The 22,614-nt window shown below is 46.8% G+C and overlaps 2 protein-coding genes across 3 annotated transcripts in view; one reads left to right on the top strand and one right to left on the bottom strand.

Moving 5' to 3' along the window:
• LOC311585131 (uncharacterized protein C12orf56 homolog) overlaps positions 1 to 6,019 on the bottom strand; it is a 52,526-nt gene extending 46,507 nt beyond the window's left edge. Inside the window, exon 1 of the mRNA XM_084759997.1 lies at positions 5,193 to 6,019. Coding sequence (XP_084616123.1) covers positions 5,193 to 5,786 — 594 coding nt within the window. The 5' untranslated portion in view covers positions 5,787 to 6,019. The remainder of the gene's footprint in view (positions 1 to 5,192) is intronic.
• Positions 6,020 to 17,730: 11,711 nt separating this feature from the next.
• XPOT (exportin for tRNA) overlaps positions 17,731 to 22,614 on the top strand; it is a 35,779-nt gene continuing 30,895 nt past the window's right edge. The window contains exons 1-2 of one of the 2 annotated variants that reach the window (XM_084759992.1): positions 17,731 to 17,948; positions 21,428 to 21,561. In XM_084759992.1, coding sequence (XP_084616118.1) covers positions 21,502 to 21,561 — 60 coding nt within the window. In that variant the 5' untranslated portion in view covers positions 17,731 to 17,948; positions 21,428 to 21,501. The remainder of the gene's footprint in view (positions 17,949 to 21,427; positions 21,562 to 22,614) is intronic. The other variant, XM_084759991.1, reaches the window with a different exon arrangement.

Raw genomic sequence — 22,614 nt, 5'->3', positions numbered from 1 at the left:
ATTTATTTTTCATTTAAAACAACACTTCACCCTTCGGTTTCTGACCTTGAACCATCATGTGGATAAGACATCTCCAAGTGGACTTAACGATCCTTCAGCCATCAAGAGGACAACCACCTAAGAGCTTCCTCTGAGAATCGGGCCGACCTGCACTTTGATGTAGAACTCAGAAAGCTGTGCCACAGCAGACAGCCGACACTTGACACCTGAGCGAAGGCAATCCGACATGGCCACCTCCCAAGCTGTGTGGGATGAGGAGCCATGACCATCCAGAGAAACGCCAGAAGAGGAAATACCAGGAAGAGGGAGGAAATGATGCGCAGTCTGAGGAGCCAGCGGAGCCGCGGAAGAGGCAGAAACCGGGACAGGGTGAAACAGAGCTTGGATGTGAAGAGCCAGGCAATGGTCAGATATGGAAAGCCCAGGACGAGGGTCAGGCGCAGTCAAAGTTCCCAGAGTGCACCGAAGGCCCAGAGGAAGAGGCTGTGACTGAGGTGAAGTCTGCAGACGGAGGTAAGGGTCGCAAGTGCCCCTACTGCAGCCGAGGGGAAGGTGTTCAGAAACACCACAACAAGAAGTGCCCAAGGTTGCTGGGAAACCGTCAACATGATGACCGAGCGAGCTCTGGCCCTCACAGCACTCACACAAGCCCCGTGGACACCTCGGAGAAAATCAAAGACTGCGTGGAAGGGCAGATTCACAGATCTCTGAACCAACTCAGTTTGAGCCAAAAGAACCTGCTCCTCCTGCCACAAGAGCTCAGTCACCAGTCAAAAGTGAAAAGGGATGTTCAGAAGAGAAAATTTCTGACACAGAGAAGACAATCGGAATAAGCCTCGACAGTGACAGAAGGGGACAGCACCTCCAGCCCATCTTTCTGCCCAGACCCAAATCTGCACAGACGGTGTCAGCAACAGCATTCTCAACAACAAAAAGCCAATATCTGACGCCAAGGAAAAGGCTCTTGCAGCCCAAGCGAAGGGCAGAGGGCTGGTCCATGGCCCTGATGTCACAGCAGACATGGAAAAGGAGATCAGTAATGCGCCAGGCCCAGGGCCACCAGATGAGATCGTGAGCTGTGCCTTTAAACTACAAATGACTCAGAGGAGACACTTGAACCCTAAAGGACACCTGGTGACTCAACGACAAGGTTATCGATTTTTGTGGCTTATTCACATGTACATGGTATTATCCTTTATGCTTATTCCTGGAGCCGGGGACAGCTAGCAAGCACCAGTCCTGGGGAGAGAGTGAAGGGGCCAAGGGGAAGAGAAGAGGGCTGCTGCAGTCAGAATTTTCCAGAATAGCTGCATTGGAGGTTGGTCTGATGTATTTTGATGCTACAGTCAGAATTTTCCAGAATAGCTGCATTGGAGGTTGGTCTGATGTATTTTGATGCTAATTACTGCTTACTGTCTCTGTGCCCCACCTATACCTTGCCTAAGAGCCTAACCTGTTTGGCTAATAAAAGGCCATCACACCTGGGCAGGGCAAATGGGATAGGCGTGGCTAAGGTTTCTAGGGGTTGGGGGGGTGGGGAGACAGAGGGAATCTTGGGAGGAGGAGAGACTGGAGGAGAAGGGAGAAGGAGGCTGTGCCATCATGGGTTAGGTGGAGGAGAAGCACACGGCTGGTGTGGATGGAAGATTCAGCCCAGATGAAGAACATTACCAAGTATTTGGGATTATGGATGGGAGGTAGCTTGATAGAAATTATTAGAAACAGATGGCATGGGATTGGGGCCGGTCATACCTGCACCACTATGGGAAGTAGTTTAGAGGCTTAATATCTGCCATGCCCCAAGTTAACTAAGGCTATTTTAAAATACAACCAATGTCTATGTCTTGATTGATGGCTAGCAGGTTAGAAAATACTGCCATAATTATAGGCCTAATAATGTTCAACCATGTGGTTGCTGGGAATTGAACTCAGGACCTTTGGAAGAGCAGCCAGTGCTCTATCCTCTGAGCCATCTCTCCAGCCCTATTTTTTTTCCCCCCGTAACCTTCCTAATACTGCTTTAATACAATTTCTCATGGTGCTCTGAACCCCTAACCATAAAATTTTTTCATTGCTACTTCATAATTGCAATTTTGCTACTGTTATAAATCATAATGTAAGTATCTGATCTGTAAGATATCTGATATATGACCCTGTGAAAGGGTAATCTGACCCTCAAAGGTTGATAACTCTGCCTTAGGTTAACAGAAGGCCAGCCACAGAGCAAACAGGGGGAGCTGGGGCCCAGAAGCACTGGAGCTAGCTAGTGTGCTCTGCAGCTTCCCCAGAAGGCCAGTCACCAAGAACAGAGGTGGGAAGGAAACCTGAGACAAGAGAAAGCCAGAAATCAGAAGACAAACTTGGGGCCTGGAGAGATGGCTCAGAGTTTAAGAGCACTGACTGCTCTTCCAGAGGTCCTGAGTTCAATTCCCAGCACCCACATGGTGGCTCATAACAAACTATAATGTGATCTGATGCCCTTCTTCAGGTGTGCAGGTGCATATGAAAACAGAGCACTGTATACATAATAATAAATAAATCTTTAAAAATAAAATAAAGTTTATATATTAAAAAAAAGAAGGCAAGCTTGTGGAGTACGACGAGTAGCCTGAGGATGATGGAAAGAATGTTAAGAGGTGGCCTTGGAAAGAGAACTGCTTCCTGGTAGGGAAGGGGACTAGTTTAGTTTTCATGGAAGGACGGGTTGGTTCTCAAGCTGCCCAGTGACCAACTTGACATAACTCAGCGTGAACTGCTCATAACACAAGAAATTAGGAAGTATGAAATTCTCAAAGAATTAGGAAAAATATTAAATTCTTAAGACCTGGAAAACTCCGGCTGGGCAGTGGTGGCACATGCCTTTAATGCCAGCACTCAGGGAGGTAGAGGCAGACAGATCTCTGTGAGTTTGAGGCCAGCCTGGTCTACAAAGCAAGTCCAGGACAGACAGGACTAGAGGAGAAAGCCTGTCTTTAAAAAAAAAAAAAAACAAAACTGGAAAACTCCAACCTGGAGTTGTGGTGCACACCTGTGCACTTGGGAGACAAAGGCAGGCAGATATCTGGAATTGAAGGCCAGCCTGAAATAGCAAGCTCCAGCCAGGCTAACTAGTAAGGCCCTTTCCTGTAAAGAGAGAGAGAGAGAGAATTCTATATATTATATATTAGCCAATCCCTTGGTGCCAAGTAAGGCAATTCTGTGATGACTATTTTTCATACAACCTACAAAGCTGGAAGCCAGAAAAATGGCTCAGTGGGTAAGAGTGCGGACTGCTCTTGCAGGGGCCCAAACTGAGTTCCCAGCACCCACACTAGGCAGCTCACAACTACCTGTAACTCCTGCTCCATCAGGATCCTAGGCCTCTGCCCTCTATGCGCACCTGCACTCATGTGCGCACTTATGTGCAATTAAAAATAAATGAAATCAGCTGGGTGTGGTGGCACACGCCTTTAATCCCAGCACTCAGGGAGGCAGAGGCAGATGGATCGATGTGAGTTCGAGACCAGCCTGGTCTACAAAGCAAGTCCAGGACAGCCAAGGCAAGACAGAGAAACCCTGTCTCTAAAAAAACCAAAAAACAAAAAACAAAACAAAACAAAACAAAAAACTTAAGGGGAAAACTTGAGTCTAGTGTTAAGTCTGTAGACTATAATAATCCTAGACCCACTTTATATGCTTGGCATGACTACTTCTCATGAGGAATAATCTTAACAGCCCACTCACTTGAACTGCCAAAAGCAAAAGACTTGCTTATGGCTGTTAGAACACACACCATTGCCACAGCCCTGCTGGTACTTAACTCCTTTCAGTTCTGGAGGTAAGAGATCCAATCGGGAGCCACAGCCTTGGGGGATGTGTGGGAGAGCACTTGCCTGGCATGCACAAGGCCAGCAATGAAAAACAAAACCAGAAGGTCTGGAGAGATAGCTCAGTGATTAAGAGCTGCTTTTCCAGAGGACCTGGGTTCAATTCCCAGCACCCATGTGGTGGCTCACAACTATAACTCCAGTTCTCGGGACTCTGACACTCTCACACCCTCACACACACACACATGCAGGCACAACACCAATGTATATAAAATAGAGCCAAGCGTGGTGGCGCACATCTTTAGTCCCACTTTCTCATCACACTCTCACCATGACACACTCACAAACACAGACAAAGCGAGTCCAGGACAGCCAAGGGTACACAGAGAAACACTGTCTCGGAAGAAAAAAAAATTATATTAAATAAAAATTTTAAAGAAAGAAATGTAGCCACAGCTGATGAGGGAAGTCTGAGTTGAACTTTAAAAAAAAACATTTAATTTTATTATCTTCTTATAAATGTATTGAGACCAAGTTACGATTTTCTGGGCAAAACAGCTCCACCAAGAAGAGCCTTGCCATCTATTCCCGTGAGCACACAGACTTAGGCAAGCGAGAGTAAAAGGCTAGACACTTGTCCCAGTGGAGACAGGAAGCGACTCCTGGAAAGCAGCTCAAACAAAGAGACCTGGAAGGAGGCAAGGAGAGAAGCGAGAAGGGAGGCTGTGCCTCCAATTGGCTGCTGGTTCTTAAAGTCAATCTACTCCCAGAGGAGAAGAATACAGAGGCCACAAACCCGGCCAAAGCTCAGCCAGGCCACGCTGTCTCTCACTTCTGTGACACTCCTTCCAGGAAATTTTCCCACCCAGTTTGCATCAAGTGGCCAGCCTGAAAGGAGCAAGGATCCCGTGCACATCATGCATAAGTTTATTCGTTCGTTCGCCTATTCTGGACCAGTCACTTGCTGTCTTACTATGAGAGGCAAGAAAGTAAACAAGGCATGGCAGCGTTTGTTTGCGCGGGTGCAGTCTCCGGTTCCTCCTGCACTCGCTGCTTAAAGAGGCACCAAGCACAGTACCTGCACAGACTAGGTGTCTAATGAACAAGAGGCTGCCGGCTTTAAGGGGTGTTTCTATAGAGGGACCAGTTGTCAAATCTAGGACCCAAAGTGGGGAGGAGGGTGGGCAGGAGAATAGGACATCTTTATTTGAAATTCTACAGCAATCCCCAGCTTTCCCGCGCAGCTGCTTTCACTGACACAAGAGATGGGGAAGTCTGGGGCGGGATGGGAGGAAAGAAAGTATTCCTCCTTTCTCTGGTGCTGGAGTGGGGAGTCGGGGGTGGTGCGAGAGTTTAGGGAGGAGCCTGCCCGTCCGCGATTCTCACCAGGTCAATGGCCACGACGTCCCGCAGAGCCACGACCCGCCGGATGGACTTGGGCGGGTTCTCGGTCAGGTAGATGAGCCGGTCACTGAGCACCACGTACTTGAACGTGTGCTTCTCAGCGTCCGACACGACGATGCAAGGCTCGTAGGCGCGGACCGTGTCGTACACCTCGGGCAGCAAGTGCCGCCGCAGGAACGCGTCCAGACGGCTGTTAGTGCGCGCCGGGAAGCCGGACCGCGCAGGGCTTGCCATGAGACTCCGGCGGCCAGGAACAGTGTCCCGGGTGGCTGTGCTTCCACGACACCCGGTGGAACCCGCGCGCGCCACAAAGCCGTGTGCCTGCAGCCTCCGCCACGACAGCGCCGGGACGCTAGGAGCCAGCTTCGGGAACCCGCTCCCGCGTCTGGTTCCCTGAGCCCCTTTGCCCCGCCCGGTCCCGCCCCTAATCTTCCTCACCTTACATAGCAATGAGCGGGGCGGGGCGAGACTAACGTCTTTTCGCAAGGTTGGTTTACACCTAGAAGCACTCAAGGGTCTGGGAAGAAATTGAGGCCCTGTCCAACTACTGAGCCACATGGACCATACAAACACCATTGCTAATGGAGGCCAGTTTTAATCTGATTCCCTGTTAAAGAGAAACTTGAAACAAATGGAAATTTATCCGATAATTACTGTGAGTCTCCAGCTTTGTCTTAAATGCAAGAAATCTGCCTCAAAAGACTCTTACACATTGTTTCTGTAACTCAGGCCACCCAAGCCGTGCGCCCGTGTTCCCGATGCTTAGAACAATGCGGAAAATAAACGCACGGTTTAAGGGCCCCCTGGAAATCAAAGCTGATCGGTTAAAGGGTGCGGATTATGTAGCCCTAGAGACGCTGAGCACTAAGGTACTGCTTCAATTCCGGGGGCCAGCCAGTATGTTTTTTGTTTTTGTTTGGTTTTGGTTTTTCGAGACCGTTTCTCTGCGTAGCCTTGGCTGTCCTGGACTCACTTTGTAGACCAGGCTGGCCTCGAACTCACAGAGATCCACCTGCCTCTGCCTCCCGAGTGCTGGGATTAAAGGTGTGCGCCACCACCGCCCGGCTGGGATATGTTACTTTAGCAAGATAAAAAGCAGGACAGAAACTTGCCCTAGGTGTGCACTTCTGTCTTCATTTCAAATCCAAGAAAAGCCATCCTTTAGGGCCCTTCTCGGTCATCTAAAAAGACCTGAAGATGGTGCTGGCCCACACTTGTAGGCCCAGCATTCCAGAGGACAGCCAAAAACCGGGAGGTCTGCCTTTGTTCATCTAGTGAGTTCTGAGCTGCACAGCAAGACCCTGTCTCATAAGCAAATACATGGAAAAGATACAAAAATACTATATTATCCCTCTATTACTAACAGACCTTAACAAAATCTGATGTTCCTTGCAGTGGTTTATAGTCTCCCTTTTCATATTTTACTATTATAAAGTGAATATTGTAAACAATTTCAAGTCCACTGTGGGAGAAGAGTATAAGTGCATTGCAATGTATAACCAGGTACTGTGGACTAGCCCATTATTATAGAGAAAGAGAAATGCTTAAGCCTAGTTAAACAGAAAGCACTAATAAATAGAACACAATACTTCTATTCTTAGACTAGTTGGTAAGAGTGGGGAACAAGTGCCACCTGCTGGCAGAGTCTCAAATGGCCTAGCGCTCAGAGAGTCCCCAGAGTTTGATCTCCCTTCTCATGGATGCATGAAAAGTGTTCCTCGCATGGCTTACAAACTTCCTCGGTTTAGGACGTTTGCCACTTTAAGCCAATAGAATGGTGACAGTTACCCTCACAGCAGCTCAGTGACCAAGAGCACCGGCGATAGAAAGTGAAGGCCAAAGGGGAAAGCCTCAGTTCACGCCACTGGTCCGTCTCTGCGTTTCTAGCTTTATACCCACTTCCTGGGACCAAGACAAACAGGATGGCTCGAGCACGGCCCCCAATGAGGTGCACCCGCTGTCTGTGCCAAGAAGCCCATTAGGAAGCAATTAGCTTTTGAAGACCGGGACACCAACCTTAATAAACCTTAAGCATACAAGAAAGAGACTGATGACCTCACTTATGCTTGACGGCTCACAGAGAAGGGAGTGTCATGGTTGCCAGGTACTCAGCGTTACCAGGGAAACAGTGAAGTTCAGATTGCAGGGATGCGATTAACCCCAAAGGAGAGATTACTGGAGCCAGGAGGATTGGATTAGACTACTACTAACCGTTGCTCACGATCTGTAAGATTCTTAGAGGGGAAAAAAAATCACTCTTTCTGAGCCTAAATCTCATATACGCAGCTACTAACATTTGCGCTGCCTGCCAAGGAGAGCGGAAGTGAAGACCAGAGAGTACGACAGATACCGAAGTGTTCATGTCCCCCTAAATTTTTCTAATCTTTCTAGAGGTGGCTAACCCAAATACAGCCGAGATAAGCCCTTGTTCCTTATCTTCTAAGTCTTTCCAAACTCAAGAAACATTTGGCACAGATTCCGCGCGATCAAATCTTTGATAAACATTTCCATCAAAAAAATCACGCATTCCTCAGATGGAGCTAACGGAGGAAGGCGCAGTCTTAACTCCCATCAACATGGCCCGAGTCCAGGGTTAAGAGACTGAGTTCGAACACATTACACTGTGAAAGCAGGTGAATCGGGTTCTAATTCTAGACCTCCCACTCACTGGTAAATGACCTTGAAAGTCACCCAACATCAGTTTCCCCATCTGTGGATGAGAACAGGAGCCCCAACACCAAAGAGTTGTTATGACCAGCAAACCTTGAAAAGAGTTTAAAAACGGGCTTGAGGCTGTAACTGAGCGGTAAAGGACTCGGCAGCCCGAGTGAGACCCTGGATTTGATTCTCGGCACTGCAGAAAGTACAAGATCAAGCCGGCTATGGTAGCACACGCCTTTAATCCCAGCACTCCGGAGGCAGAGGCAGGTGGGTCTCTGTGAGTTTGAGGCCAGCCTGGTCTACAAAGTGAGTCCAGGACAGCCAAGGCTACACAGAGAGGCCCTGCCTCAGAAAAAAAAAAAAAAAACAACTAAAACTAAAGACCAGGCATGATGACACCATGACGCCATGTGCCTGTGTTCATCCACAGCCTATACTTGGTAGGCAGAGGCAGGAGGATTACTATAAACTCAAGACCAACCTGGCCTACACAAAGAGACTGTCTCAAGAAAACAAAACAATGATTAAAGGAACAGGCACCACCTGGATACGGTGCCGCAAGCCTTTAATCTCAGCACTCAAGAGGTAGCGGCAGGCAGAGTTCTGTGTGTTCAAGGCTGGCCTGGTTTACATACAACATACTGAGTTCTAGGATAGCCAGAGTTATATGGAGAACCCTTGTCTCAAAAACAAAAATAAAACAAGCAAACAAGCAAAACAAAAACAAAAAACAACAACAAAACAAAACAAAAAACCCACAAAGAACAAAAACCTAGGACCTAACAGTAAATACTATTTAAAGAACAAGGATAAGAGCAAGGGCCCTTGTTACACAGTCGAGAGCAGCGTTCAGAGACAGCATCCATAACACGCAAGGAATCCCGCAAGCTTCCCTCTCCTGGGCATTCTCCTCTGGCCTTTGTACATGCACAGGTACAGGCACAGGCACCACACACAGGCATGGCACAAATAAAATCATCTTTTAAAATTGCAGAAATAAGGGGCTGCTCTTCCGGAGGTCCTGAGTTTAATTCCCAGCAACCACAAGGTGGCTCACAACCATCTATGATGAGATCCGGTGCCCCCTTCTGGCCTGCAGGCACACATGCAGGCAGAGTAGTGTATGCATAGTAAATCGTTAAGGGCTGGAGAGATGGCCTAGAGGTTAAGAGCACTGCCTTGTTTTCCAAAGGTCCTGAGTTCAATTCCCAGCAAACACGTGGTGGTTTACAACTGCCTGTAAAGAGGTCTGGTATGGTGCCCTCTTCTGGTGTGCACGCATGCATGCAGGCAGAGCACACTATACACAATAAATAAATCTTTGAAAAGAACTTTAAAAAAAATAAAAATTAGGGCTGAAGACATGGCTCAGAGGTTAAGAGCACTGACTGCTCTTCAAGATGTCCCTTTGGATTGCTGGGACAAACTGCGGAGGACTGAGAGAGTTACACAACAAACATCTCTAGAGGTTTTGGAGTCTGCAAATACAATACTAAGGCATCTTCAGATGCAGTGTCTGGGGGTGGGTGACTCCTCTTGGCATGCACAGTTGTTTTCTTACGGCCTCCAGTGGTAGAAGGAAATTGATCCTTTGTGCATAGTAAGGGCAGTCCATCCGCCTTTATGATCTAATTACCTTCCCAAAGCCCCACCTCCAAATACCATCACAGGGAGTGTAGCAGTCTTCCATGTGAATGTGGGAGGAACAGATCTTAAATTGTGGGGACATTTAGAACTGGCCTACAGACCTGTGTCTGGTATGGTGGCTAAAGCCTGTAATCCCAGAGCCTGGGACACCGACAGAGGGGGGTAGCCTCATGATGGGCTCTGGGTGAGCAAAGGCTACAGAGTGCTAGAACAGCTTGTCTTACCAACTGAGATGCTGTATCACAAAACAAAACAAGGGGCTGGAGAGATGGCTCAGAGGTTAAGAGCACTGGCTGCTTTTCCGGGGGTCCTGAGTTCAATTCCCAGCAACCACATGGTGGCTCACAGCCATCTATGATGTGATCTGATGCCCTCTTCTGGCGAGCAGGGGTACATGCAGAGCACTGTATACACAATAAGTAAATAAATCTTTAAAAACAAAACAAAACACCAAACCAAAAGTATAGCACTAACTGTAGCATCAAGTGCTCAAACTATGGAAATGGGACACAGATACAGGAAAGAAAGTCAAATAAGTGTGTCTACTGGGTAACACAGGCTCCAGCATGTTGAAAAGATAGAGTCCCTACTATATGCCTTCTGTTAAAATGATGAGTGTTATCTGCCAGTATTGTCTGAGGTGAAAAACTGTACATCCCTCACTGACAGGACAGCCAGTCCATGGGATGGTCATGCTTAATAGCAGTCTCTGGTCTCCTCTAATTGGAGTCTATCCAACACTTCCTTACTTACTGTGAAATAATGAGTTTATAAAACTGGAAGAGAATTTTACAATCCCATTTGAACTATAGGAAAGGGCCAATGTTACTAAATAAGTTATAGATAAGCTGTAGGTAAGTATTTTATAATGCTTACCAAAGTTCTCACAACATGAATTTGTAAATGAAGAAGACAAAGAAACGTTGTCAGAATAATTCTTTTTTCGGGGCGGTGTGTGTGTGTGTGTGATGGTTTCAAGACAGGGTTTCTCTGTGTAGCCTTGGCTCTCCTGGACTCACTTTGTACACCAGGCTGGCCTCAAACTCACAGAGATTCACCTGCCTCTGCCTCCTGAGCGCTGGGATTAAAGGCAATCAGAATAATTCTTAAAGAAGCAGTATGATGTGCCGAACATATACACTGCAGAGCCTCTCAAACCAGGGCTACTACTGGCAAAGTCTCACAGGGAAAGTAAAAACTCATGCAATAACTCATCCATATTGGAACCAGGCTCTAGCATCTTGCTACACTCAGGATACATGAAACAGACAAGAAGCAAGTCCAAACCCGACATTTTGCTTTAAAGGTATATAAAAATATTTCAGCCTGGCACGGTGATGCACACTATTAATCCCTGCACTCGGGAGGCAGAGGCAGGCAGATCACTGTGAGTTCGAGGCCAGCCTGGTCTACAAAGTGATTCCAGGACAGCCAGGGCTACACAGAGAAACCCTGTCTTGAAAAAGCAAAAACTAATCATATGTGCATGTATGTGAGTGTGTGTATTGTGTGTGCATACTCCACCACTCTCAAGTATATGTCATCTGCTCAGACTCAAGCAGAGGCTCAATATTTTGGATCCCCTGGAGCTGAAGCCACAGGTGGTTGTAAGCACCCAATATGAGTGCTGGGAATCAAACTCAGGACCTCTGGAAGAATATGTTTTGTTTTGGTTTGGTTTGGTTTGGTTTTTCAAGACAGGGCCTCTCTGTGTAGCCTCGTTGGTCTGGACTCTCTTTGTAGACCAGGCTATTCTTGAACTCACAGAGATCCGCCTGCCTCTGCCTCTGGAGTGCTGGGAATAATAGGACCTTTAACTGCTGATCCATCTTGCCAAGCCTGAAGCCTGACATTTGAAACAACTAAAGATGTTTCACACAAAGTAAAAGGCTATTTATGAAATGCTATGTCTTGAACATGGTCAGCTGTTGTGCAGGAATATCCTCTTAGGCAAACTATGGCTATCTTGGGGAGTTCAGCTGTGCCCCTTGCAAAAGATCACAGAGGGTAAGGCAGGAGACTCTCATCGGAGTACTCAGCCAGCTCTTACCACCTAGGGTATGCACCTGTTTCACCTGCACATGGCCTATGGGGGGGCTAGAGTACGTAGGTGGAGAAAGGCTGGGGCTTGGGGAGTGTTCCATCTATGTGCCTACAGAGGCGCCATCATCCCTAATGGATAAAGACCTTACACTGTAGCCTTTTTTGGGGAGAAGACCACCCACACTCCAGTAAGTAATCCCTCACTTATGCTCTGTGTATAAACCAAATAAATTCACTGGTTCCCTGTTGGTGTATTTTTGAAACACTATCTTTATTTTGAGATCCTTAAATCCCTTTCTCCCTTCTCCACCCCAATCTCTTCCAATACCTCAACACCAGGTAGGAGAGAAAGAAGCGGAGAGTGGGCATAGCTGTCCTTAGCTGCTTCCTGCTGTTTAGGGTCATCCGGTTCCTTAGGGCAAGTCCAATCCCTGTTTCAGGATAACTTCTCCTCAAACTCTATCAACAGTAACCAGGAGCAGCAGGGGGGGGGGGAAGGTACCAGTGGCCTTTTTCTTTCTTGGAGCCCCCAGTCTCTCTTTGGGTCTGGCTTTTATCCCCACTGACAGAGACCACGCCCCCACACGAGGTACTTCGCAGCTGACAAAGATCATGTGCCCTTTCAGGAGGCAGTTATCAGCTGTGGACAATCTGGAGCAGCCCCATATCCCTCACCTGGGATTAAAGCAAAAGTATGTTTACAAATAAACCCAAACTTCCATAATAGTTCCCCAGAGTGAACTCTGGCAGAATCTAGGTGGCCTTGTCCTTAGGACCTTAGGAAGAGGGGTGGACTTTGCTTAAGATTCCCCTTGGGCCTGCTGTGGTGGCTCACACCTTTAATCCCTGCACTCGGGAAACAGAGGCAGGCAGATTGCTCTGAGTTTGAGGCCAGCCTGGTCTACAAAGTGAGTCCAGGACAGCCAAGACTACACAGAGAAACCCTGTCTCAGGGGAAAAAAAAAGCCCCTTGGGAAGGAATTGTGTAGTAACATCAGGAAATAAATGTAGCTATTAAATGGTTAAATTTATTTTACTTCTTCCATTCCCCTCTATGGCAGGGTAGTTGATCCCATTGTGAACCCTGAAAGTGTGAACTGTAAAAACCTGTTTCTTGTTTGGTGTGGCTCAGCCCTAACACACACCTTTAATCCAAGAATTTTCTGCTTATTATCAACAGGTGATTAAGGTGGGGGTTAGGCAGCCCTGACACTCACCTTTAATCCAAGAACTTTATGTACAAAGGATTTAATAAAGTTAACCCTAAGTCAAGAGGCAGAGCAAAAACCCAGCTGACAGAGATCAACAGAAAGGAGGGACTTAGAGCTGAGGGGTATTTAACACAACATGGAGAAGGAGGAACTTTTTGGCTCATTAGCTCTTTGGATTTTTGGATTTTTCCTTCTGGGAAGATGGCTGAGTAGAAATAGCAACTGTGTGCTTTCTCTGCCTCTCTAAGCTACCAGGTTTTCTTTCACCCCAGCATCTGGCTCCTGAGTCTTCATTGGTAAAATCAAACATCTGGGATTTTATTTCATTATAACATTATGACAGTCAACATAGTTGGTAAGAAAACTCAGTATGATTGAAGAAGAAGAAGAGGAGGAGGAGGAGGAGGAGGAGGAGGAGGAGGAAGAAGAAGAAGAAGAAGGAGAAGAAAGCCCACAAATGTTGCAGAAGCAGAGGACAGGAGATAGTTGACAGAAAGCTACAGAGGAGAACTTTGCCTGGGATCATCTCCACAGGAAGATTCAGTTCTTTGCGTTTGGCTGGATGCCCAGAGAGACCCAGCAGACCTTGGAGCAGCAGGAGCCTGGAGCCCAGAGCAAGGAACAATGCAGGAGCCTCTGAGACAGTGACTCATAGCAAGCTACCCCCCAAAGACAATATAAACAGACTATTCCCATATTAAAAATGGGATACTCCATTTCAGATCCCTGAGAACCAGGGTAGTGTAACTATTTACAACTGCAGCTCCTATTAACACCTGTTTTCGTCTTTAACATATCAGAAGCCATTTTGTTTCTAATTCTCCATTTTGATTGTAAGGTGAAATTAAGTTTAGGTTCTCAGGCGCTACCTACCTGGGAGCTTGAATAGCCTTTTACTTACAATTAATACTTGTTGAACGGTCTGCTTAAACTAATGATATAAGTTGGGGGATGGTCTGATGTATTTTGATACTAATTAATAAAAAGCCATCCCACCTGGGCAAGGCAGATGAGATAGGTATGGCTAAGGATTCCTGGGCTTAGAGAGGAGAGGAATTCTTGGAAGAGAAAGAGACCACAGGAGAGAGGAGAAGAAGGCCACCATAGGTTAGATGGAAGAGAAACACATGGCCGGCTTGGATGAAGATGTGGCCCAGATGAAGAACATTAGCAAGTACTTGGGATTATGGATGGGAGGTAGCTTGATAGACATTATTAGAAACGGCATGGGATTGGGGCAGGTATCTCATACTATGGGAAGTAGTTTGGAGGATTAATATCTGCCCTGACCAAGGTTAACTAAGGCTATTTTAAAATGAAACAAGTGTCAGTGTCTTGCTTGATTGCTAGCGGGTAATACTAGTAATATTAATTAAAAACAACAAGTGGCGCCCAAAACTCTCTATAACGTTGGAGCATCACCTTCTTTGTGGTAGACTGGGTACCACCATCCCTCAACAGATATATGTTCTACTTAAACAAAACCACAATACCCTGCTCTGTTCCTTTCTCCGGGAACAATGGGGAACTGTAAAGTCCTCAAGTCCTAGCCAATCATCTTAAGACGCGTTGCCTGGCTACCTGGATACAATGTACTCAGAACAGAATCTACTCTTCCTGTGTTTACCTAGTCACAATGATGTAATACTGCCCTCCCCCTGCTTCCCACCTGGCTACCTGGTTGTTACCAGGTCATGGTTTTTCTTATAAAAGGCTGCCTATGGAACAGGCTGGCATCAGTTGGGCTTCTAAGCCCTTTCTGTGGCCCTGATTACAATGAGCCTTGTCTTGGGGTGTGCGTTCACTCAGTGAATCATCAGTATCTCACTGAGATTAGTGCTGCAGTGGTCTGTGTGGCAATTTTTATACTACAACAGGTGGGAGTTGAAGGAATAGAAAAACTAGTTGGAAAAGCCATTGCAGTACTTACTGCAATTATGAGCACTGGAGTAAACCCCTCTTCACTGTTAATTGCTTTGTGTGTTTGTTTGATTGCTTGGTTTGTCGAGACAGGGTTTCTCTGTGTAGCCCTGGCTGTCCTGGACTCGCTTTGTAGACCGAGCTGGCCTCAAACTCACAGTGATCTGCCTGCCTCTGCCTCCTGAGTGCTGGGATTAAAGGTGTGCGCCAGGACGCCCGGCTTCCACTGTTAATTGCAATCTTTATATTTTTGCCTCTCAAAAAAGGTTGAAAAAAGCTGGGCATGGTAGAACACACCTTTAATCCAAGCACTCAGGGAGCCAGAGGCAGGCAGATCTCTGAATTCGAGGGTAGATTGGTCTACGAAGTGAGTCCAGAACAGCCAAGGCTACAAAGAGGAACACTGTCTCGAAAAAGAAACAAACAAAAAGTTGAAAAAACAGCTATACAACAAATTAGCTGTGATAATACAAAGGATTGAGAGACAAGAGATAGAGGAACTAAGAGACCAGAAAATGCTTAAATTTGTTTTGTTTTTTCTAGACAGGGTTTCTCTGTGCAGCCTTGGCTGTCTAGACTCACTTTGTAGACCAGGCTGGCCTCGAACTCATAGTGACCCACCTGCCTCTGCTTCTCAGAGTTCTGGGCTTTTATTAAAAGTGTGTGCCACCATGCCTGGCTGAAAATGCTTAATTGTGAACCTATGCTACCTAATGAAATTGAGGACCAAGGTAGACAGGATAACGGGTAGAAGCCTGGCTTACTGGACTGGACCCCAGCTCACTGGCATGGAGCTGGGCATGGAATGAGAGTGTCTGAATGTCCAGTTTATATGTGGATTCATAAAGATCTAATTGTACCTTGATAACCAGAAAGGGGGATAAGATTAGCTGAAAGACACTGGACGGTAGAAAAAAACTACTGAATTAAACCAGACATGGTGGTGCATGCCTCTAATCCTAGCACTTGGGAGGCAGAGGCTGGCGAATTGCTGTGAGTTCCATCGAGGCCAGCCTGGTCTACAAAGCAAGTCCAGGAGAGCCAAGGCTACATAGAGAAACCCTGTCTCAAAACAAAACGAAATCTAAATGTTGAATTCACTGCCTTTCCTCTCAGATTAAAACCTTTCATTTTGGAGTGATGTTCCTTAAGCCACAAGGTATCAAAGTGAAGTTGAAACATTTCACGCTGGGAACAAACTCTTTTTAAAACTCAGCAACTCCCCCAGAAACTAACCAGACTAATAAAACCATCCCCTCCCCAAGCTAGACACTCTTAAACAAACTCAACTGCCAGGGCCTCTCCCACCTGTTGTATTAGACAGTACAAGTGATCTGTTATGTACTGGGGTAGGCACTGGTGATGCAACTGTCTTTAAGTCATTTCTGCTTCTCTATGTAAGCCCACTTAAAGCCATTGGTTCACCAAGCTGGACTTTGCTGGTATCTTCACTTTGGTCTGTTATCAGTACCCTATCTGGGGTGAACAGATGTTTATTCATGTATGCCCAGAAATAGCGTCACAGAAGATAGGTCTAACACGTGTATTAACAATAAATAGCCAGACCTGGTGGCTTCCTGGAGCCCTAGCACTCCTAGAGGCAAAAGAATCACTTGTTAGGCTAACTAGAGCTACAGAGTGAGCCCCTGTCTCTAAATAAAATTAGCCAAACCGTTTACTCTTAGGTTGGTCCTATCCCACTCTACATAAAACGAGTAAACTGAGATGGATTTCGTAGCATACACAATGCTAACAATAATGAAGGCGCAGGCTTGGGATTCGGATCCCAGCCGCTGGAGCTTACACTACTCTCACAAAGTAACAGTAACTCGCGATAACACAAACAAAGGCACACTAGGAGACAAACAAAGAACGGAAGCACAGAACTTCCTATGAATGCTTTCCTTTCCTTTCCTCTCTTTCTCCTTTGGTTTGGTTTGTTTTTTGTTTTTTTGAGACAGCGTTTCTCTGTGGAGGCTTGGCTGTTCTGGAACTCACTCTGTAGACCAGGCTGGCCTCAAACTCTCTGCCTCTGCCTCCTGAATGCTGGGATTAAAGATGTGCTACCACCCAGAATGCTTTCCAAAAAGGAAAAATTAGCAACATCTAAACTGGGTATATTGGCTCATGCCTGTAATTCCAGAATTTGCGGAGAGTTTAGGCCTGCCTGTATAACTTTAAAGAAAAAAAAAAAAAAAAAGGATCAAGCCGGGCAGTGATGGCGCACCCCGGCACCCCGGAGGCAGAGGCAGGTGGATCTCTGTAAGTTCAAGGCCAGCCTAGTCTACAGAGCGAGTTCCAGGACATCCAGAACTACACTGAGAAACCATCCCTCGGAAAAACAAGCAAACAAAAAAATCATAGCCTGGGCTATGGAATGTGATCCTGCCTCAAAAGCAAAACAAGTAAATAACAATGTAGTGAATTAACAAGACAAAAACAAACTGTCAGATCCGTAAGCTTCTGGACTCTTGCCACGTGGAACCACTGGAAAGGAATTCGGCAACTAACTCAACACGTGGTTTGAATCAAATCCACACTCCAACCCTTAGGAATTCAGTCCTCAACGCCATTGCACCATCGGAGCAGGCCTTTACGGAAAACGTGAAGCGTGCCTCAGACCGCCACTCAAAGCGGGGTCCAACGTGGCTCTTGTTATAAAAGCCTTGAGGACCTCCGAAACCTGTGGCTAGGAGGACCGGATGCGCTCTCCCAGCATGCACCACAAGCCGGCGACCACGCCCCCTCTTCTGTGCGAGTTCCAAGGAGCACGTGTGCGGCCCTCCGGTCGGAAGCGTCCCGGCGCGTTGTATGCTGGGAGTTGTAGTCCCCCGGGGCCCAGCCCGGGGATGGCCGTCTGTGCTCTCTCCAAGAGGCTGCCGCTGGCGCCGGTCCGCGCGGCACGACGCGGGGGGCGTGCCTCGCGCTGACTCAGCGGCGGCGTTAGCGGGCCCTTGCGCAGTTTTCCTTCCAGCGCCGCCGACCCCGCCCGCCGGCTTGCCAACCTGCCCGTCCCGCCCCGCCCCGCTCCGCCCCGCCCCGCAACGCGCCACGCAGGAGAAGGCGCCCCGGGAACGCGGAGCGCCGAGGGGAGCGCGGCCCGGGCCAGCTCCGGCGCTAGCGCTGCGGCTGTAGCGGAGGACTCCAGCGACGACGAGGACGAGGGCCGCTCCTGGGGACTCCCTGCGTGCGGCGCCGCTCCCAGCGGCTGGCCGGCCCTCGGGAGTGCAGGCGAGGAAGAGATCCTAGAGTGATGGTGACTGGAGGCTGGGGGGGGTGCGGCGGGCCAGGGACCCTGCGTGGCCGGGAGGGCCGGTCTTGGGGTTGGGGACGAGAGGTGGCGGATCCGTCCCGTGTGCTTGGTTGCCGGTTGCCGGGTGTTTCATCACCCGAGCGGCCACGAGGCTTCGTCCAGGGAGAGATCCGGGCGAAGGATAAGGGTCGAGGCCGGCCTAGGAGGCTGCCCCCCGACCCTATTTGTGATCGATTTGGAGTGCGTCCCACCAATACCAGCTGTAGGGACCTCAAAGTTGATTCGCTCCCCACCCCGGGACAAATAGGAGAAAAAGTGTTATTTCTGCGTAGTAATTTGCCAGCACCGACAGCCTTCCCCCCCTTCTTCGCTTCTTTACAGTCTTGCGACAGTGGGGAAGCGTGATGTTTCCCTGTAACCTGAAAAACGAGTACTTTTTGAAAGCCTTAATTAGTTGCTACTGGGGGAAGTTACGTTGTATTAAAGCGACTTGTCAACTTGATGTTAAAAGGCTGGAAAGATGAAGCCATTCTCAAACAGGCTTAAGTAAGTGTGGAGGAATTTTCCACATTGTCTGATTCTTGACTTAGTGGCCAAGGAAAAATTAAGGCTTCATATTTAAATATATTTCTTGCCCCTTGCCCCCACCACATCCTCTTTTGCAGGTAGTATAAAATGTTTACCATATTGTAACAATGTATAAACCTGCAAGGGTCATTGGGTCGGAATTGTAAGCGTCTTTTCCCTATCTTTATTAGGAAGTTGTTACCTTTTAACTCTTATCTGTGCATCATTCACAGACGTTGACCCTCTCGTTTTGTTTTGGTCATCATAGTGCTTTTTCCGAATGTGTAGATGGTGAAGGTTTGTGAGGCATTCCTTCTCCATGGACAACTGTAGCCAAGTGTGCTTAGGATTTTTTTGTTGGTGATGGTTATGTGTTCAGCGGGCCTCTTTTTTTTCCCCCTCCTCTTGTCAAGATTAGTATGAAATGACCAAAAGCTTAGGCAATTTCCCCCCAAAGCAATGGATAGTTTAAAGGAAGTCTAGAAAGGACTTCTCAATCAGGGCTTTACAGAAATCCTTAAACTGACTTTTCTCTCTGAGCATCTGTAAGAAGAATAGTACTTAACTTTTTCATCTGTTCACAAACCATTCTACTTCAAGAATAATTCAGGAAAAAAATAATAATTCAGGTAATCCATCCTGTGTGCCGCCTCTGAATTTATAACAAACCTGCCCGGGGCATGCTGTGCACACACTGTAGTCTTTAGGACTTCGCCTTTTCTTGCTGACGGAATGGGAGGCATACTTTTTCTGTGTGACCTCAATGTTTGTTTTGGTTTTTAGACAGGAGTCTACTGTGTAGCTCTGACTAGCCAGAACAACCATAGGTAGATAGACCAGGCTGGCTCTGAAGTGGGAGGTCCCCATGCCTCTACCTCCCAAGCAGTGGGATTAAAAGGCTTATGCTACTTTGGCTGACTGTTTTTGGTATTGGTGGAGGGTTTTTGGTTTGGTTTCGTTGGTTAATTAGTTGGGTTTTCCAGAGGGTTTCTCTGCGTAGCCCTGGCTGTTTTGGAACTCACTCTGTAGACCCCGCTGGCCTTGAACTCAGAGATCCGCCTGCCTCTGCCTCTGAAGTGCTGGGATTAAAGGCGTGCACCACCACTGCATGGCTTGTTTTTGTTTTGCTTCTTAATGAAAAGACTGGCATATAATCTAGAACTTAAAATTTCCATGCATTTATTTATGTCGTACATGCACAGGAGAGTCCTGTGCTGTGGTATACACAGAGGAGTTAATTCTCTTCCACCATGTGGATCTGGGGAAATCAAGAGCCATCACTAGTTCAAACCCAGGACTTTACCACCCCCAAACCTCTGTTTTTACATTCAGGAGCACGGTGATGGATAATTCTCAGTCTTTTTTCTTGAGAAACCAAGCTGTCTGTGACAACATGGTAGCTCTTTTTTTTTTCTTTAAAGGTTTATTTATTATCATGTATACAGTGCTCTGCCTGCATGTACTCCTGCAGGCCAGAAGAGGGAATCAGATCACATTATAGATGGCTGTGAGCCACCATGTGGTTGCTGGGAATTGAACTCAGGACCTTTAGAAGAACAGTCAGCGCTCTTAACCTCTGAGTCATCTTTTCAGCCCCATGGTAGCTCTTAGAAGGGGTATCTAACCCAGTTTCTGTAGGGTCAGACAGTAGAGGTCAGAGGAGATCTGTAAATTGAAATTTGAAGGCCTTAGCTGGGCGTGGTGGTGCACGCCTTTAATCCCAGCACTTGGGAGGCAGAGTCAGACAGATCTCTGAGTTAAAGGCCAGCCTGGGTCTACAAAGTGAGTCCAAGACTACACAGAGAAGCTTTGTCTCAAAAAGAAAAAAGAAAAAAAAGTTCTTTAGCTCTAATAATTATAAAACATATAAATGAAAAGGTTTTATAGCCTTATAATAGGAATGTAAGGCTTCATTTCCCAATCCTCGCAGTGTTCAGAAAGTGTTATTTGTGTGTTTGATGTGTTTCCCTGTGCTTATGTGTGCATGTGCATATGTGCAGGTGGAAGTCATATATATAATGCATTTTTGACAATTTCATACATATATGTAATACATTGTATTACTCGACCGCTCATATTTGTCAAACTCCCCACCCCATCCTGTTTTTTCAGATAGGGTCTTAACTGAATCTGAATTTATCAGTTTGGCTAGAGTAATTGGCCAGAGAGCATTGAGGATCTGCCTATTACTCCCCTACCTCCCCAATGCTACCGTCTAGGTTTTACGTGGATGCTGGGGAGTCTCTTTATCCAGGTCAAAGTGCAGGAAGCAGTTCACCCACCAGACTCTGCTTCCCTGAGAACGTAGTGTTCCGTGTGTGTGCAGAGAAGCTGGCTGGCTAGGAAAGAGCTAGCTGGCTTGGGGAGCCTTCCCTGTTCTGCCTTGGGAATATCAGACTCTGCATTGTGAGGTAGATTGCTTTGCAGTTTTTAGGGGACAGGAAAGCAGGTGTGGAGTGGGCATGCTCTGAAGTGAGGGAAGGTGTTTATGAAATAGATTTCTAGAACTGGCTGGCAAGAGTAGAGGCCTGGAAAAGGCAGGTTGCTGGGAATTGAACTCGGGTCCCCTGGAAGCGCAGGCAGTGCTCTTAGCCACTGAGCCATCTCTCCAGCCCCAGCCCTTGTTTTTTTTAAACATAACTTCCGCTTGCCCTAAGAAGGGTATTACATTCTATAGGTGAGCCATTCTGAGTGTCCTAAAAGATGTTTTACGTTCCTATCTGAGATTTACAGCCACCCAAATGAGGGAATAGAGACGTCATTTTCCACAGGTGCACGTTGTGCAGTGGACAAGTCCCAACACCACTTGTAGAGACCTGGGCTCCCTTCCTTGAGCTTAGGTGGATTTTGACTCTTCTGGGAGCTGTGTGTTTTCAGCTACTTAGATTCTAGACAACTTTGTTTTCTTTGTGCAGATGATTGTGGATTCTTCTGTGGGATTCGAAGCCACGTCTGTTGTGATCGGAACACGCCAGGAATAGCAGCAGAGATGGATGAACAGGCACTTTTAGGGCTAAATCCAAACGCCGATTCAGACTTCAGACAAAGGGTAAGTCAGGCTGATTTCATCACTTTTAAAAGCATGCTACCGCAGATGTGCATTCGAGGATTTGACAGAAAACACATCTGATGACGGAGGTATACTTTGAGTAAACAGTAATAGGCCCAGACAGACTGAGGTGTGCTCTGAATAGTGAACCATCGGGAGTTGTGGTTGATTTTTGTTAAATTGGCTGAGGCAGCGCTGAGATCTGACCTGTTAAGGCAGGTCTCTGTGCAACATCAGACATTTCTGATTGTTGCAAAGTTGTAACATAGTTACAAAGGTAGGGAACTTTTGCTGTAGCATAGTGCATGTTTTACTTTCTCATTGCTTAGCTTGGGCTCTAAGTGGCTTAACTCTTAGGTTGGTGACAACTAGCCTCCTTGTTATTTAGTCTTTGCAGACTGGAAATAAGCAGTTTTGATAGGCCATACTTTAAGTTATATAAATAGCTTTTGTAACAAGAAATCATTAGGAGATGCTGGTATATTTGGATAAATGTAAACAATTAAACCTAATGTAGCGTGGAACTTAATAAAGACTTTAGCTGAAGGATAAAAGAAGACTCTACAAGAGGAGCCCTTTAATTAATTTTTAAAGGCCTGAGTGCTGTGAAGGTTAGGATCAGAAGAAGGAGGGGCTTTTCTTTATTCCTCATAGCAAAGAGTGCTTGGCTTAAGTGAGCCAAAGTTAAGGATTGCACTAAGTATGACAGCCCTATCTGTTTTGCTTTTAAGTAGTAGGAACTTCTTTTAAAGTTGTTTAAAACATAAACAAACAAAAGCCTCCCGAGCAGTTTCTGATATGACATATGCCTCGGCTGATAAGTAGGTAACTAGCCTTCCAAATACGGCAAATAATAGGAATCTAGGTGGCAGTGTCTAGTCAGAACAGCAAAGTGCTAGAAGTCCAGGCTTTCGCATATAAATGGTTTTGTTTTCATAGGGAATTAAACTGCCTGCTCCCACAGTAGTAAGGACTATAGTCTTATATGCTGGTTATAACTAAAGGTTTTGGGCTGTTGTGTGTGTGTCAGACGATTTGGGGTTTTTGTTTTTG

This window comes from Acomys minous (assembly GCF_964271855.1).
Source record: "Acomys minous genome assembly, chromosome: 15".
Lineage (NCBI taxonomy): Eukaryota > Metazoa > Chordata > Mammalia > Rodentia > Muridae > Acomys > Acomys minous.
The sequence above is the reverse complement of the archived record's forward strand: the minus strand, read 5'-3'. Positions and strand labels throughout refer to the sequence as shown.